General features: G+C 42.7%; 1 protein-coding gene across 1 annotated transcript; it reads right to left on the bottom strand.

The window, feature by feature from the left end:
• Positions 1 to 889: 889 nt before the first annotated feature.
• Positions 890 to 1,933, bottom strand: LRRC30 (leucine rich repeat containing 30). Its single transcript, XM_056333866.1, is given in 1 exon segment — positions 890 to 1,933. A coding segment is annotated over 1 exon segment (1,044 nt).
• Between the last annotated feature and the right edge of the window lie 11,660 nt (positions 1,934 to 13,593).

The following is a 13,593-nucleotide window of genomic DNA, read 5'->3' as shown; positions in this document are numbered from 1 at the left end:
TACTCCAGCTCCAATTGCAGGGATGTGGGAAAGTGAGTGGAGTGCAGCTGTTCATGTAGTAACCAGCAACTTCACCTGACAGCCTTCATTTGAGGGAATAAGGACCCACATTCCTTTCTCTGCTTCATGTGGATGCTGCTCCTGGCTGATGTGACCACACCACTGCCAGCATCATAGAGAGCTCCACGGAAAGGACTGTGTGACTCAGGAGGGGAACCAGGGGCTTTGGGGGAGTTTGGGGTCTTCTCCCAAAGAACTGGGAAATCATCTCATCAACAGCAGTCTTTACCTGTAATTTATAGAGGCCAGTGCACAGGTGTGGGGTAAACAACAAACGGTATTGAACTGGCAGTAATATACTGTCTGTGAGCTAATATAGCTCAGGATATATTTACTGCTGAAAGTAAATTAAACATTTTCCTTGTGATTCACTTAGATAGCAGTGTTTGTTTATGTAGTGGTTTATCTGTGTATGAAGAAGTGAGCAGGAGTTAAAATGCAACTGCGATCACATACAGTAAAACCAATTAATATTAATATTCCTCCAACCTAATAGCTGGCAAATACACATTTCTGGACTTCTAGCCTCTGTCTTAATTTATTTCTGTCAAACAAAGAGCAAACATTTTATCTCAAGTTTGTTGTGGGTTTTTTTTCCTAAAAAATCCCAAGCATACCAACACTGAAAGTTACAGAGGTGGCTATTTTTAGAAAGTTTACTCTTCACACACTTAATCAAGACCATCATACTTGCTTTCCTCCAGCTGTTACTAAAGCCATCCACAGTCTTCAAAACCCAGGCGTTACGCTGCGGAAATGCCTGTGCAGGAAAAGTGCTCCAATGTGACTGAGTCTTGATGACAGGCTTAATCCCAAGCCCAGCGGAAACTCAGTTGTGCTCCTTTTTCTCCCTGAGGTAGTTGAAAAGAACATCCAGCCCACCTTCGATGACCTCGGGCAGCGGCCGGGACAGGGGGTTGTGGGCAATGTGTAGGCCTTTGTCCATCGGGTTCCATGCAATGCGCGGCAGCCGGCGCAGCAGGTAGAGGTCATCTGGGAGAGTCTGTATGGCGTTGTAATCAAGGTTGAGTAACTCCAGAGCAGTAATGAAGCAGAGGGACCGTGGCAGGGTGCGTATGTTGTTATTCTCTACTATAAAGATTTGAAGATTGACCAGATACTGAACAGTCTCTGCAATGCTTTCAAGCCTGTTCGACCCTAGGTGCAAGAAATCTAAGCTCCTCAGTGCGAAAATGCAAAGGGGAATTTGCACAAAGCGGTTGTTACTGAGGTTCAGTTTCCTCAAACTTGTCAGGTCGGTGAAGCTCAAAGGCAGTTGCGAGATGCAGTTGTGCGAGAGGCTCAAAACCTCCAGCTTCCTGCACAAGCTGAGCTCTGCTGGCACTTCTGTCAGGCAATTCATATTGACAAACAAGACCTTCAGGTTCCTCAGCAGCCCAATCTCTTTAGGCAGACATTTGAGGCAGTTGCCACCCAAATTCAGCACTACCAGCCTGTCCAGTTTCCCCAGTGAAGGAGGAATCACCACCAGCTGGTTGCGTGAAAGGTTCAGTTTCTGCACCTCAGGCAGTCCCCATAAGAAGTCAGGCGTGCTGGTCATCCCTTTCATTATGAGGCTCAAGCTGACATAACGCAATCCCCGTTTCAGAAGTGACTTGGGCTCTTTCCCTGAGAGAAGAGCATCTTCCCATGCAGGCAGCTTTGGACCTTTCCTCAGAAAAAGCATGCTCCTTTGCCCCTCGTTCTTTGAGTGCTCAGTTCCCATAACACCCTGGATCTCTCCTGAGAGATGAAGTGAGGTTTTCTTCCCTTCCAAGTGCTACACCAACATGCAAATGCCAACAGAGGATGACAGCTTGCCGGAGGTGGGAAAGTCAAAGCAAGGAGACAAGGAGGAGCCTGTGAAGTGCATCTCAGTCCACCAGGGCTGTTTCCATAGCCGCTGAGGGAAAGTTTCACTTTGGGGGGCTTATGTTCATCTTGGTGCACAGTCTGTAATGAAATACTTGCTCCCAACTTGTGAGCAAACCTGTTCAATTCAAACTGAATGCCACAAGGCAGCTGTCACTGTCATTTGGCCTGGGCTTTATTGGACAGATATGTATCTTCACTGCAAAAAGGTCACAAGGATGCTGTATATAACTTCACCATGTCAGCTTTCTTGGCTATCTGATACATACCGTGGCTGCAGGACAATTAATGAGAGACTTCAAAAAGAAACAAGCAAGCTATAGAAGAAAACAAGCAAACAAAGGAGCCATCATTTCAATTCAGATTTCAGGGACATTTTCACAATTGGTTTTATGTTGATGCTCCTGATTTCACTGAAGTAGTTACCAGTCCATCAGAAGAATGTGCATGCTGCAAAATGCTGGTAAAGACTTTTCATGTGAGTCCTTGTTTTCTGTTTAATTAAAAAAAAAAAAAAAAGTTAATACTCATAGAAATTGTTAGCTTTTATATCCCCCTTTGTGGCAAGGATAGGCCTCTTTCTTTACAGAAAGAATACCACTTTTACTGCAGCCTTGACATTTTCCAGTGGCATCTGCACCCACTTGGATGATTGCTTGCTACCCACATCATCAAGTGTGAGCAGTCAAGTCATACTGCGCAGTTCTGCCCAAATTACTCTGTCCTAAATGTCCTGTGCTACTTCCACACCTATTAGCAAGATTTTGGGGGTCTGGTTCTTTTTTGCTGCAGAAAATGTAGCCACTTGATGTCCCTTTCCCCATGAACTTTCCTGTCTTTCTGGGCTATTCCGAGGTACAGGGGGACTAGCAGTCAAACAGCTCAAACTATAATTGACATTTAGCTCCGGGATAGAGAGACTGATGGGAAAGGAAGGAAGCAGTGAGGTATAATAATACCCGACAACAGCTGAAGCTAGCTCTGCTCATGAAAGGAAATGGTACTGCTACAGGAATACGCAGTGAGTTTAAACTCAAAGGGACCCTGCAAAGGATACGCAAAATCTTCAGGCACCTTTTAAACTAGGTGAAAATTGCAGCAAATAGGACAAGAATTTCAGGGCTTTTTCTCTTCAGTGGATCTGTGGTGATGGAGATGTTTTGCTGCTGCCTGAGAGATTTGGTGATGGCTGTACCCTCCCCACCACCTCACATCAAGTGAGCCTCGCCTTAAAACCCCACATTAGCTCAGATGTTAAAGGACTATGCATGAAGCTGCAGCTGGGTGTTAGGGCATTCCAGCAACCTCTTTGGAGTCAATCCCCACAGTCCCTTCTTACTGCCAGGCACAACAGTCTCTTTTCAGTTTTGGGTCCCTCATAGAGCTGCACCTGTTTGGGAGGAGAGGGGAGAGAGGTGGCATCCATGTGGCTGTGTTTGGCAAGAAGAGTCCACAACAGGAGAGCCAGGATCACAGTGAGAAACATGAAATGGTGGCAAGCTAAGTGAGCCATGCAATTAAAATGCATTTTGCAAACAGCCTTAACAGGGCTGCATGGCATAAAAAAAACTCATCCTGAGGCTGAAATATTGCATTCCCTGGAGTGCCTGAGTGAGTCTGAAAAGGACTGAGGCCAGTTGAAGCTATTTGGTTAGAGTGGGTTGGCAGCCTGAGAGAGAGTCACAGATCCCTTCCTCACAAGCACTGTCCGCCAACATGTGTCAGTTTACAAACAAACATACCAAATCCCATTGCGGCCATAAGCTCTAACTCCGTGTTCTTGTTAACCGTCATCCAAACGCACCTCCCCCCCCCGAGTGGCAGGGACAATCCTGCTGCTGCAGGCAGAGATACTGCTCAGTGGGGCAGAGGGAACCCAATGGCAGGCCAAGCTCGGGCCAGATTTGGCCTTGCATGACACAGGGACCTAAGGCTAAAATGTGGCCCTTCAGCCCAAGCAGGTGGAGAAGCAAAACTGAGAGCCTCTCATGAATCCTGACTCTGAGTTGTCTTCCCAGCCACTGTTAAAAATGCACCTATTATCAGGCAGCCTAAATGGATTTGAATGTGGCATTCCCTTCTGCAGTGGCAAACACGAAGGGAAGACAAAAGCCTTTTAGAGAGCATTAACAGTTGGGCATTTCCCATCTTTTAATCACACTGCTGGAACGAGTAACCTGCCACAGCTCTGCCCAGCAGCCAGCGCCATTCCCCATGGCCGGGCCCGTGCGCACCCACGTCCCCGCGGTCACTTCAGAGCTCTGTCTTCTGGAGGTCACTTTTAGTAATAAACGAAAACAAAACACAAAGGAAACACAGTCTGCCTGCAGCCACAGTCTCCCCCCTGGCTGGCCAGATATTTTTGGATGAGAATGCCGTCCCCATCTCCAAAATGCGTTCGAGTTCACTGCCTGGGGACTTGGCAGGGCCGGGTCCGGCGTCTCACCACAGAATTCCCCTTTTCCCAACAACGTGACTCAGCCAAAGCGCTCTGTACCCTTCCATGGTTTTGCATCACGCCTCTGACTTGAAACTAAGCCCAGTACAGTCTGGGTCGGGCTGCTGGAAAGCTTCACCCAGGGCTCTTTATCAAACAAAAATGCTTTCTCTGCTTCAGCCTCACAGCATCTCCTGCTATTGCACTGCTGTATCTCCACTGCCTGTCAGGCAGCAACAGCAGTGTTGAAGGGGATTTAAAAAAGAAATTCCACATCTGCAGCTTCCATTGTCCAGTTCCCTTCCTGCCTCTGTGAATACCGTTAACTGCTGCACAAAATAAAAAATAACCATTTCCTTTTCTTTGTTCTCCCTCAGAAAAACAGGCTATTGAGCACGCTTGCAGTTGTGGAGATGGGAAACTCTGAGGTAACCAAATTATATTCCTTTCCTGAAATCGAGATAATAAAACCACAGTGGCCTCATCTGGACATCTCAGGAACTAAATTTCTGAACAAAAATAGTCCCTTATTTGGTGAGTCCTGGACTGGTTTTGTTCAAACACTTTTCAGTTCCCTTTTCTCCTAGGTGCCCACTGCCCTGCCCTGGCCCCGTGCTGTGCTGCCAGGACGGAGCGATTCCTTTGGGTTGCTCTCAGGTAGGTGGCACAGTGAAACACTGACCTGTACCAACACAGCCTGGCAGAAAGCAGGAATGAATTTCATGCATGCAAGTCTGGCAGTGGAAAAAAACCCCAAACAAATTGATGGGATTTACATGATCCAGTGTGGTTGGTAATTGCTTCGTGGATTAAACAGAAATGTTAATGCGTGGGGGAAAACAATGACCCAAAACTTGCTGAAGAATGTTGAAGTCTAAGTAATATAATAAGAGAAACTGCACTATTAGCAATGATAAAAAACTGGTAAGCTGACAAAAATGACAAGCTGTATTTTCTGATATTCTTTGACAATGCAAATTATTAGACTTTTCTTTTTTTTTTTTTAAGGAAGCAGGACTGTCAGCCCTGAAAAAAAAACTGTAAGATGAGTTCACAAAGACCTGGAATTTTAAAGTCTATTATCTGTGGGCCTTTTAATTTTTCTGCAGGTTTGGAGTCTCTAGAATACACTTGGGAAACATTTTCAAGTGTTTCTCTGCAGCCAGGCAGGGGGAGCTGGACAATTGCATTGTTTTTAAATAATAGTTGAGATCATCATATAATTACTTTTCCATAGGATCTGAGCTTTTAATGAAATATCCAATAGCATCAGGCTTTTAATGAAACTATAGCCATCTTGGCACACTGAGTTTAAATTTTGTTTTCCCGCAAAACCAAATTCTATTATTGTCTTTCAATTTTTGAATTGTTGAGTGTACAATAGATACCCATAGTTTCATCTGTATATACCTATAGGTTCATAATTGATTTTGAAGCAAATGTCGTATTCTCTGTGGAGTCAAAATCTGATATGATTCCTTTGGTTCAACTTTAATAAAAAATGTATTACTGTAACAAGAAACAGTTTAAATCTTTAAGCATAGCCTTATCTAAGTTGCTGGGATGTTCAACCCATACTCTGTTGGAAGAAATTTTCATTTTCTTTCATTATCTAGGTGTTACAATAAACACCTGGATAATGAGGATGAAGAAACTACCTAACCCTTCCTGTGACAGGAAGGATGCTTTGTCTAAAAAGGGTTAACTTGTTTCAAGTTCAGCAGAAAACAACAGTCGTGCCAGAGAAATATTCACTAGAAATAGAACTGCAGCTAGTGAACCATCTTCTTTTGTGCTGTTCCTTTCCTCTGAAGTAAATAAAGGGGTTTAAAAGTGTCAGTGCCATGCACACTGTAAAAGATATCCTCTGGTCTTAGTGCTAAGGAAGCAAAGTTTCTGGATTTTTAACTACTTAGTTGTGGTTTGTTGATCTTGCAGCTATTCTGAAATACTAAGTCAAATTTCAAAGGTAATTTGAAATTTATAAGATGTGACATGGGAGAGGAACAGTTCTTAAGGCAATTTCAGATTTCCTGTTAATTTGTTTTTAATTATGGTGCTGTTAACAGCCTTTAATGACTGTGTGTCCCTGGAGCTTTCCTGGAATGTTTTATTAGGGTCCCACGTGGAGCTGCTGGATTGCCTGACCCATGAAGAATTGGACCTGGAGGTGAATGACTGCCTGTGCAGGGGCTCATTTTACAAGAGCTTTGACAAAGTTTTTCTGCAGACCTCTTGACAGCAGACGAGCTCAGACTACCCATGGTATGGTTTTGGGTGTGTGTGTGTGTAGACTAGAAACGACAGGCTCGATTCCTCCTGGTGGTCAGTGGCCAGCAGCGACTCAGGTTACATGGAATTACAGGGAAGTTTTATTTCTTTTCTGAAAATTTGCAGTAGTATTGTGAAACTCCAGAAAATGCATAAATGACTGCTTGGTCAGCTCCTACTTCTGTCACAATTACCCTGTGTATACAGAAATGAGATCGCTGGCCCATCTGGCTATATTAACCAGAGGCACCTCACCACCCTGCACTGTGTTATCACCTGTGTCCTCTGCTGCACCAGTTCATCCCACGCCCACAATAGTCCTCCTGGGCACCATCAAAACCTGCTTGCCTTGGGTGCCTGCCCACTCCTCTGCAGGGAAAGGAAAGTTTAGCACACAGGCATGCCCTAGGGCAGACCACCGTCCTGCAGTACACCCAGGACCAGGTCCGGCTTCATTTAGCCACCTGCACACAGCCTCTGTGTCTCAGCCTTCCCTTAGGGCCAGTGTGGTGACAGTTTTGACGCTGTTTACAAACATGTTTGAAGTCATTATGTGGAGGATACCATTGCAGCAGAGAAAGCATTCGCTGTTCTATTATTCATCGCTACATTTATGAACAGTCACATCTACATTCATAAACACCCATCAAATAGTCTGTATCTGCCTGTTAGCGATATGGATGATTGTTAAATACTACTTGTGGTCTGTGGCTTTCCAAGTGAAATTGAAAAAAACTTGGAAGACATTCTCCAAACTGTATGAAGTAGCTTTTAGTATAACAGCTGCCACATCCTCTCTGCCATGGGTACTCCTTGTCACAGAGCTCTTGAAGATCATTTTGATACATTTAAATGCATCACAAGAAAGAAACCAGCAATTCTTGGAAAGTAGAAGAGAGAGCCTGAATTATCCATGCCTAAATTTAATCTGATCTAAATAGGTGTGTTTCTTAGTCTGCCTCACAGTAGGAGTTGGATCATCTAAATGTCCATCACATGCCTACTCAGCTGGCCTTCGTGCAGAATGCGTCAATGCTTTATTTTCTTTCTGTCCTTCTTTTGGACTACAACTCCTCCCAGACTTATTTCAGTGCCCAGAGCAGATTCAGTTCCGCTGCCTGTGGTGTACAACCCCAGGTCTCTGAAGCATCCTGTGACCAGGGGCTATGTGTCACTCCAGGATGAGGGAATATCCTCACCTCTCCTAAAGCTGTTACTCAAATTAGCAAGGTTTTCTTAAACATCTGTGGGTGCAGAGTCCAAAAATAAGTATGACTTTATGGTCTGGTGGCAGAACTCCCAGACCCTCCTCCAAAGACTGTTTAGGTATTTTATGTTTAATGGGTCACTGTAGTTGCCTACTTGGTACGTTAGATAGTAGTACTACAAGTACCAGTACAAATTGTACCTACTTACCTACTACCTACATGGAATCTGAAAATCCATGCTCCATTCTGGAAACAAAAAATGGAGATGATCTTGAGGGTCCTGAGCAGTGAGAAACATTTCCAGGGGGTCCTAAGTGTATTACCCATAGATTAGGGACGGAGATGATTTAAGCTAGACCATTAATTCAGCATGATCTGGTAAGAGTCTTACAAGCTCTTCCTGCTCAATCTGCCAATATGCTGATTTTGATAGACTGAAATAAGTCATTCTCTCCAGGCATTGTTAATGTTAGTGTGTCTGTGTCCTGTCTCCATGGGGTTCTGCATGTCACAGTAAAGATCAAGCGACTGAATGTTATGTATTGCAAAGTTCACTGCTGCTGTGCCAATATATCTTTTTTTTTTTTATGCCAATAGTTTTGTTTGAAAATGCTGTTGTATCGTAAAGTCTTAAGGATCAAAGCCAGAGAGAAGTTGGAAACTTATTTTAGAAATAAAATCAAAGACTAAATCATCCAGGTTTTTGTGCCTGATTTTGTGTTTAAAATAAATGCATACTTCTCCAATTGAAAGCACAAGCCTTCTTATCTTAGTCCTCATGAAATCTGGCAAATCAGTACTGCAAATCAATGTGACCTAGTGTGAGGGAGTTTAGGTATTTCCATCCAGAGTCCATTACAATAATGATTGCAAAAAAGAACTTAGGAAATAATTCAATTAAATCTGCTATGGAGCTTTAATCCCAGATCCAACCCTTACACAAATTTTACTGATATAAGAAGAAACTGCGCTTTTACCTTCATATGCCTGATAAATGATATAACAGAATCTAATTAAAATTCCCTAAAACACGTACCAGTGTCTCAGTTTGGGATTTATCAGAGATATTATCAAACGAAAGGGCAGACATCCCTCTAGACATTTGAAGACTCAATGCTGACAATTAATAGCTTGACTTTTAAATTTCCAGACTCTGACTTAAGGAAACATATTGGATGCCTAGCTTCAAAGGGCTGGAATGAACAAATAAAATTTCTCAAGCAATCAGTAAAGCAATGCCTCTAGGTATTATTAGTATAACAGTAATATTTGAAATCCAATGAAATAATATAGATCACTGTATGGTCAAAGACTGGTGAGATCTGACTCAGGCTGCAGCTAAGGGGAGCTAAGGGCATCACACAGAGCACAGCCCGGAGGCAGAAGATACAGCCCAGTAGGTGAAAAAAGCACATGAAAAGCAACTTGCATTAAAAAATTACCTTAAATGTAATAAACCAGAGCAAATCAAAGGGAAAATAAGATCTTAAAGCTCAAGTACAAGCAAAAGAAAAAAGAAAGGAGAAGAAAAGTCCACCCATAATCATCATCTTTCTTATTTTACAACCTCTAATGAGCAACGTCCCAATAGAGAGAATCAAACATGAATCTGTTCTGTACCTGAACATCATAAGAGATTAATTGTGGTGTGCAACTGCAGGGTTTCAGCACTTATTGGCCTGTGGGAAGACAGGATATTGTAGTTAATGATTCCACCTCAGGTGGAATGACAGTACATTTGGCAGCTGTGGACGTAAGTGGCAGGTGAGCACTGATGCTCTGATGTGTGGCCAGGTCAGCTAACAACAAGGCAAGCTTTTTCGAAAAGGTGGAAAATGGTGCGTGGCTCAAAAGGAACACAAATGGCAATACGAAAATTTAAGAATGAAATTGAAACATGAGGTTGGACTGGGGTGAGCAGGGCAAGGAGCTGGAGCATTTTATTTTTAATCTTACCTTTCTGGACAGGGGAAGATGACAAGCAATATTTGCAGAGGATCTGAAACAACAGTGCCAGCCTGTGCATTTGTCATGAGAATTTACTACACACAGAGCTCAATAAACTGATGAAAGGCATTCTATGTTATGGTTGCATGTGAGATCTGGAGACTAGACCTGGTGACCCATATTGTCTCTTTCCATGGTGTGGCCTTAAATCTGACCTCCTGTCCTGCTGTCTTCAACTCCCCTACACGTGCAAAATTCAGGAGCCTCAGTTCACAGGTCACTGCATTCACGTTATCTTTGGTGCTCATCTACACATTTTCTGCCTCACTGCATTTCACATTTAGTTTATTGGATTTGAACAAATGTAGGCAATCAGAGGAAAATGCAATTATAACAGAGTTGCAGCCAGTTGCTTTCCAAGCGATAAGAAATCTTATCTGTAGCAGAGCTGGGTGTGCAGACGTAACCTGGGCTGGTGGGCTCAGAGCACCGAGCTGGCAGATGCTAGCAGAAGGTTACAGTCTGTTTCCCTCCCTCCTCCATGGAAATGGATTCAAGTTTTCCAAGGCTAATGAACTTTGCTAAGCCACTTCGTGCGTCCAGGCTGAATGTAGGTTGCATTACAAATGTCTTAATTGAGTCACTTTGGCAATCTAAAAATTAATATAAACATGAATTCTTTGTGAGGTTTATTTAACTAGCAGCCTGGAAACCACCAGTGCTCTATGGGTTTAGAGAGGTAACATTTCAGGAACATAGGTTTTGGCAGCTTTTCTTTAAAAGCCACTGGTGGAATGGAGCAGCAAGAAAAATACTTCTTAATATACTGTTTCTGCCTACCCCTCAAATGACGGTGTCACAATACTGGAGTAATATTGGGTAATATATGGCGAGAAAGGAACGGTGTTATTCGCCCACTGATAAGGCAGAACAAACATTTGTCTGCAGCCACCTGTTCTTGAACTTGTCTAACTGCACTTTTTCACTGTTTCACTATGGAGCAAACTATGTGCAATACAAGTGGAAAAGAGCTAAGTGCTCTTCCTTAGGTGGAAAGCGGTATGGAAATACCCAACATTGTTTGCTACCTGACATAAATACTGATCTAAAAATATACCACCTTCCCCCCAAACCCTCACTTTACATCACAAATGGAGCATAAGCAGACCCTAGAAAGGTTGAAGCGGAGTGTCTACTGAATTTATGATTAATAAGCATGTCAAGTTTTATAACAGCATCCTCATGTGGACACAGCTAATGGCCTTAACATTGCTTCCAGAATCAAAATTGAATGGTTGAGCATACTTAGCCTCAGGAAGGCCCGCGGTGATAAGGGAACCATCAGAGAAAATAGGTGTATGCATTTTTCAACCTGTCAACTGAAAAAAATCACAGATGATGATAAGTCAAGGATATGCCCTCTCATATATGAGCTGTACGAATGTTTGTGCTGAACAAGGCTGTCTCCTAAACAAAAGGGAAAAGGTGATTGTAAACAACAGAAAGCTGCATGATTATCCTGTAAATTATACTCACCCAAGAGCAATAATTACTCTGAAACAGGATTTAAACAGGGAAGGCGTTGTTTTGTGCTGCTCAAAGAGGTTGTAAATTGCTAACCCTGTAAGAAGCACGGAAATAAAGAAGCATACAGGTAGGTGCAGCAAAAAGGGGTCCAGAAATTTGGATACAGCAGCAACACACAGACTTAAGAATTATGTAGATTTCTGGGGGAGGGTTTATCAAGGGCTCTAGGAAAAGTCTCAGGCTCCAGGGACTGAGCCAGGCTGTAGGTCCTTAGGATTAGGAAACTGTGAACTGGAGAACAGCCTAAGGACCTGTGAGTCTGATGAAAGTTCACCTTCCTTTGAGGCACCCGCTGTTATCTTGCTGCTGAAGATGGGACTGAATGTGTACCAGCCAGGTCTCATACAGAAAGTCCCAGATGCCAAACGTAGCTTTTAATGTTTCTAATTAGCAAAAAAAGTGTACAAGTATGGACATGGGTAAAGTGGAAAGTACTGGACATGGCACGTGTCTTTTAATATTGATAATCGCTGATGTTCTCCTGGATCAGTCTTCTGGGAAGTACAATAATTGACTAGTTAGAGATGTTATTTGTGTCAACCCACACTCACCCCAGTAAATCTCATAAGCAAATCTTAGCTATTACTATAATGTTTACACGCTTCATTAAGTTTTCAAATAAATGCTTTGAATCAAAAAAATGCTGTAAAGGTAAAGGTCATAAATTAAGGGGAATTCTCCATTAGCAACAGCATATAACCATACATGTCCTTGCAGAAGTGGTATCTGGATAACTTAATTGGACTATTCAGGCAATCACTGAAATGCACTGGAAGGGGGCTGTCATCTCAGTTGTCTATGTGGAGCTTGTAGCATCTGCTGCAAAAATGATAACTAATTTTGTAAGAGATTCTGTTGCTATGTAATAAGCATAGCTCTGCACCGCTGATTTGTGACAGTATCAGCTGTGACAGACTCACAGTCTGTCTCTCATTTCAGAGCCCGGCAAACTTTTTCCCGACTTCGTTCTTATTAGGAAAGCCTTGCTGATTACCTCCATGTTTTTAACCACTGGACCAACCAGCAGCATCAGATAGTGCTACAGAAGCAGGTTTTTTCCTAACTAGCTTCTGAAGGGTGCTTGTGCTCTCTGATGCAAGCAGGTCTTATTTCTTCCACTACTTATACGTGCAGCTTGTAGGAAGTATTTTTACTATTACAGCTTTTAAAAAAGAAAAGAATAGAACCAGGCAAGACACTGCAGCCATAAACCCCAGCCTCCTCCTGATACGCCCCCACAGTGAGTCCTCAGGCCACCCATGACCATAATTTCCACCGCAGAGCTCAGCTGTGGCATGAGCTTTGGCAGCACCGCGTTTGTGATGGCAGCGCTCTGGTCCCTGCTCTGTACTAACTTGAAGGCAAGAGTGGCCCCTGATACAGACTTACTCCCTGAGGCGTTCGGGCAGCTGAGGAGCTTCTAATACAGGGGCTGACAGATAAGCTTTGTTTCAGGCATGAAGAATATATGTGATGCAGTGATATAGTGAAAAAAAGTTGTGGGTGGTTTTTTGTTTGTTGTGTTTCGGGTTTTTTTTTTTTAAAAAAAAACAACGCATAGTGCTAAGTATTACTGTGACCTCTGGCTATACCTCTTTGTAGGTGGCCTCTATTTTCATAAGGTATAGAGCTACACTGTATATTTCCAGCATGACTATTAAAAGCTTTATGGTTTAGAATTAAATAACATTTTTATGCAGCCCATTGCATTTAGGTAATTTGAGAACACCTGTAACGTTTTGAGGGTATTTTGCATTCTGGGGTATTAACCAGATAAAAATATTTTCAAAACAACAGACCAAATTCAGAACCAATGTCCATCAACATTGTTTATTTTGGAAGTCACACCTGTTATTTCTCAGCTGGAATGTGAGCCTCTGGCTTTGCATCTTAAACATTCATATGTATCTCAAAGTCAAAAACAGGGGAGCTTTCTTATAGAGTCTTACAATCACATCATTGCATCGCTTCCATACTTCCAACACAAGAAAGAGCTCTGTCTATTGATTAATAGAAAACTATGCCTCAACAGCTGATTTCCTTTTATTTGTGCTCTCTGTCAACATTTCAGTGACAAATAACTGTACATCTATTGAATTTGTTCAGTTGTGGTAGTTAAGACAGAAATGTGAGAGTCTACATCTTCACTGAACAGAAATTTGCACACACTACTGAAGTTATTAAATGTACAATATATAATTTACTAATGGA

Source organism: Falco biarmicus, chromosome 3 (genome assembly GCF_023638135.1).
Source record: "Falco biarmicus isolate bFalBia1 chromosome 3, bFalBia1.pri, whole genome shotgun sequence".
In the NCBI taxonomy this organism is placed as follows: domain Eukaryota; kingdom Metazoa; phylum Chordata; class Aves; order Falconiformes; family Falconidae; genus Falco; species Falco biarmicus.
This window is presented reverse-complemented; position numbering and strand designations above follow the sequence as displayed.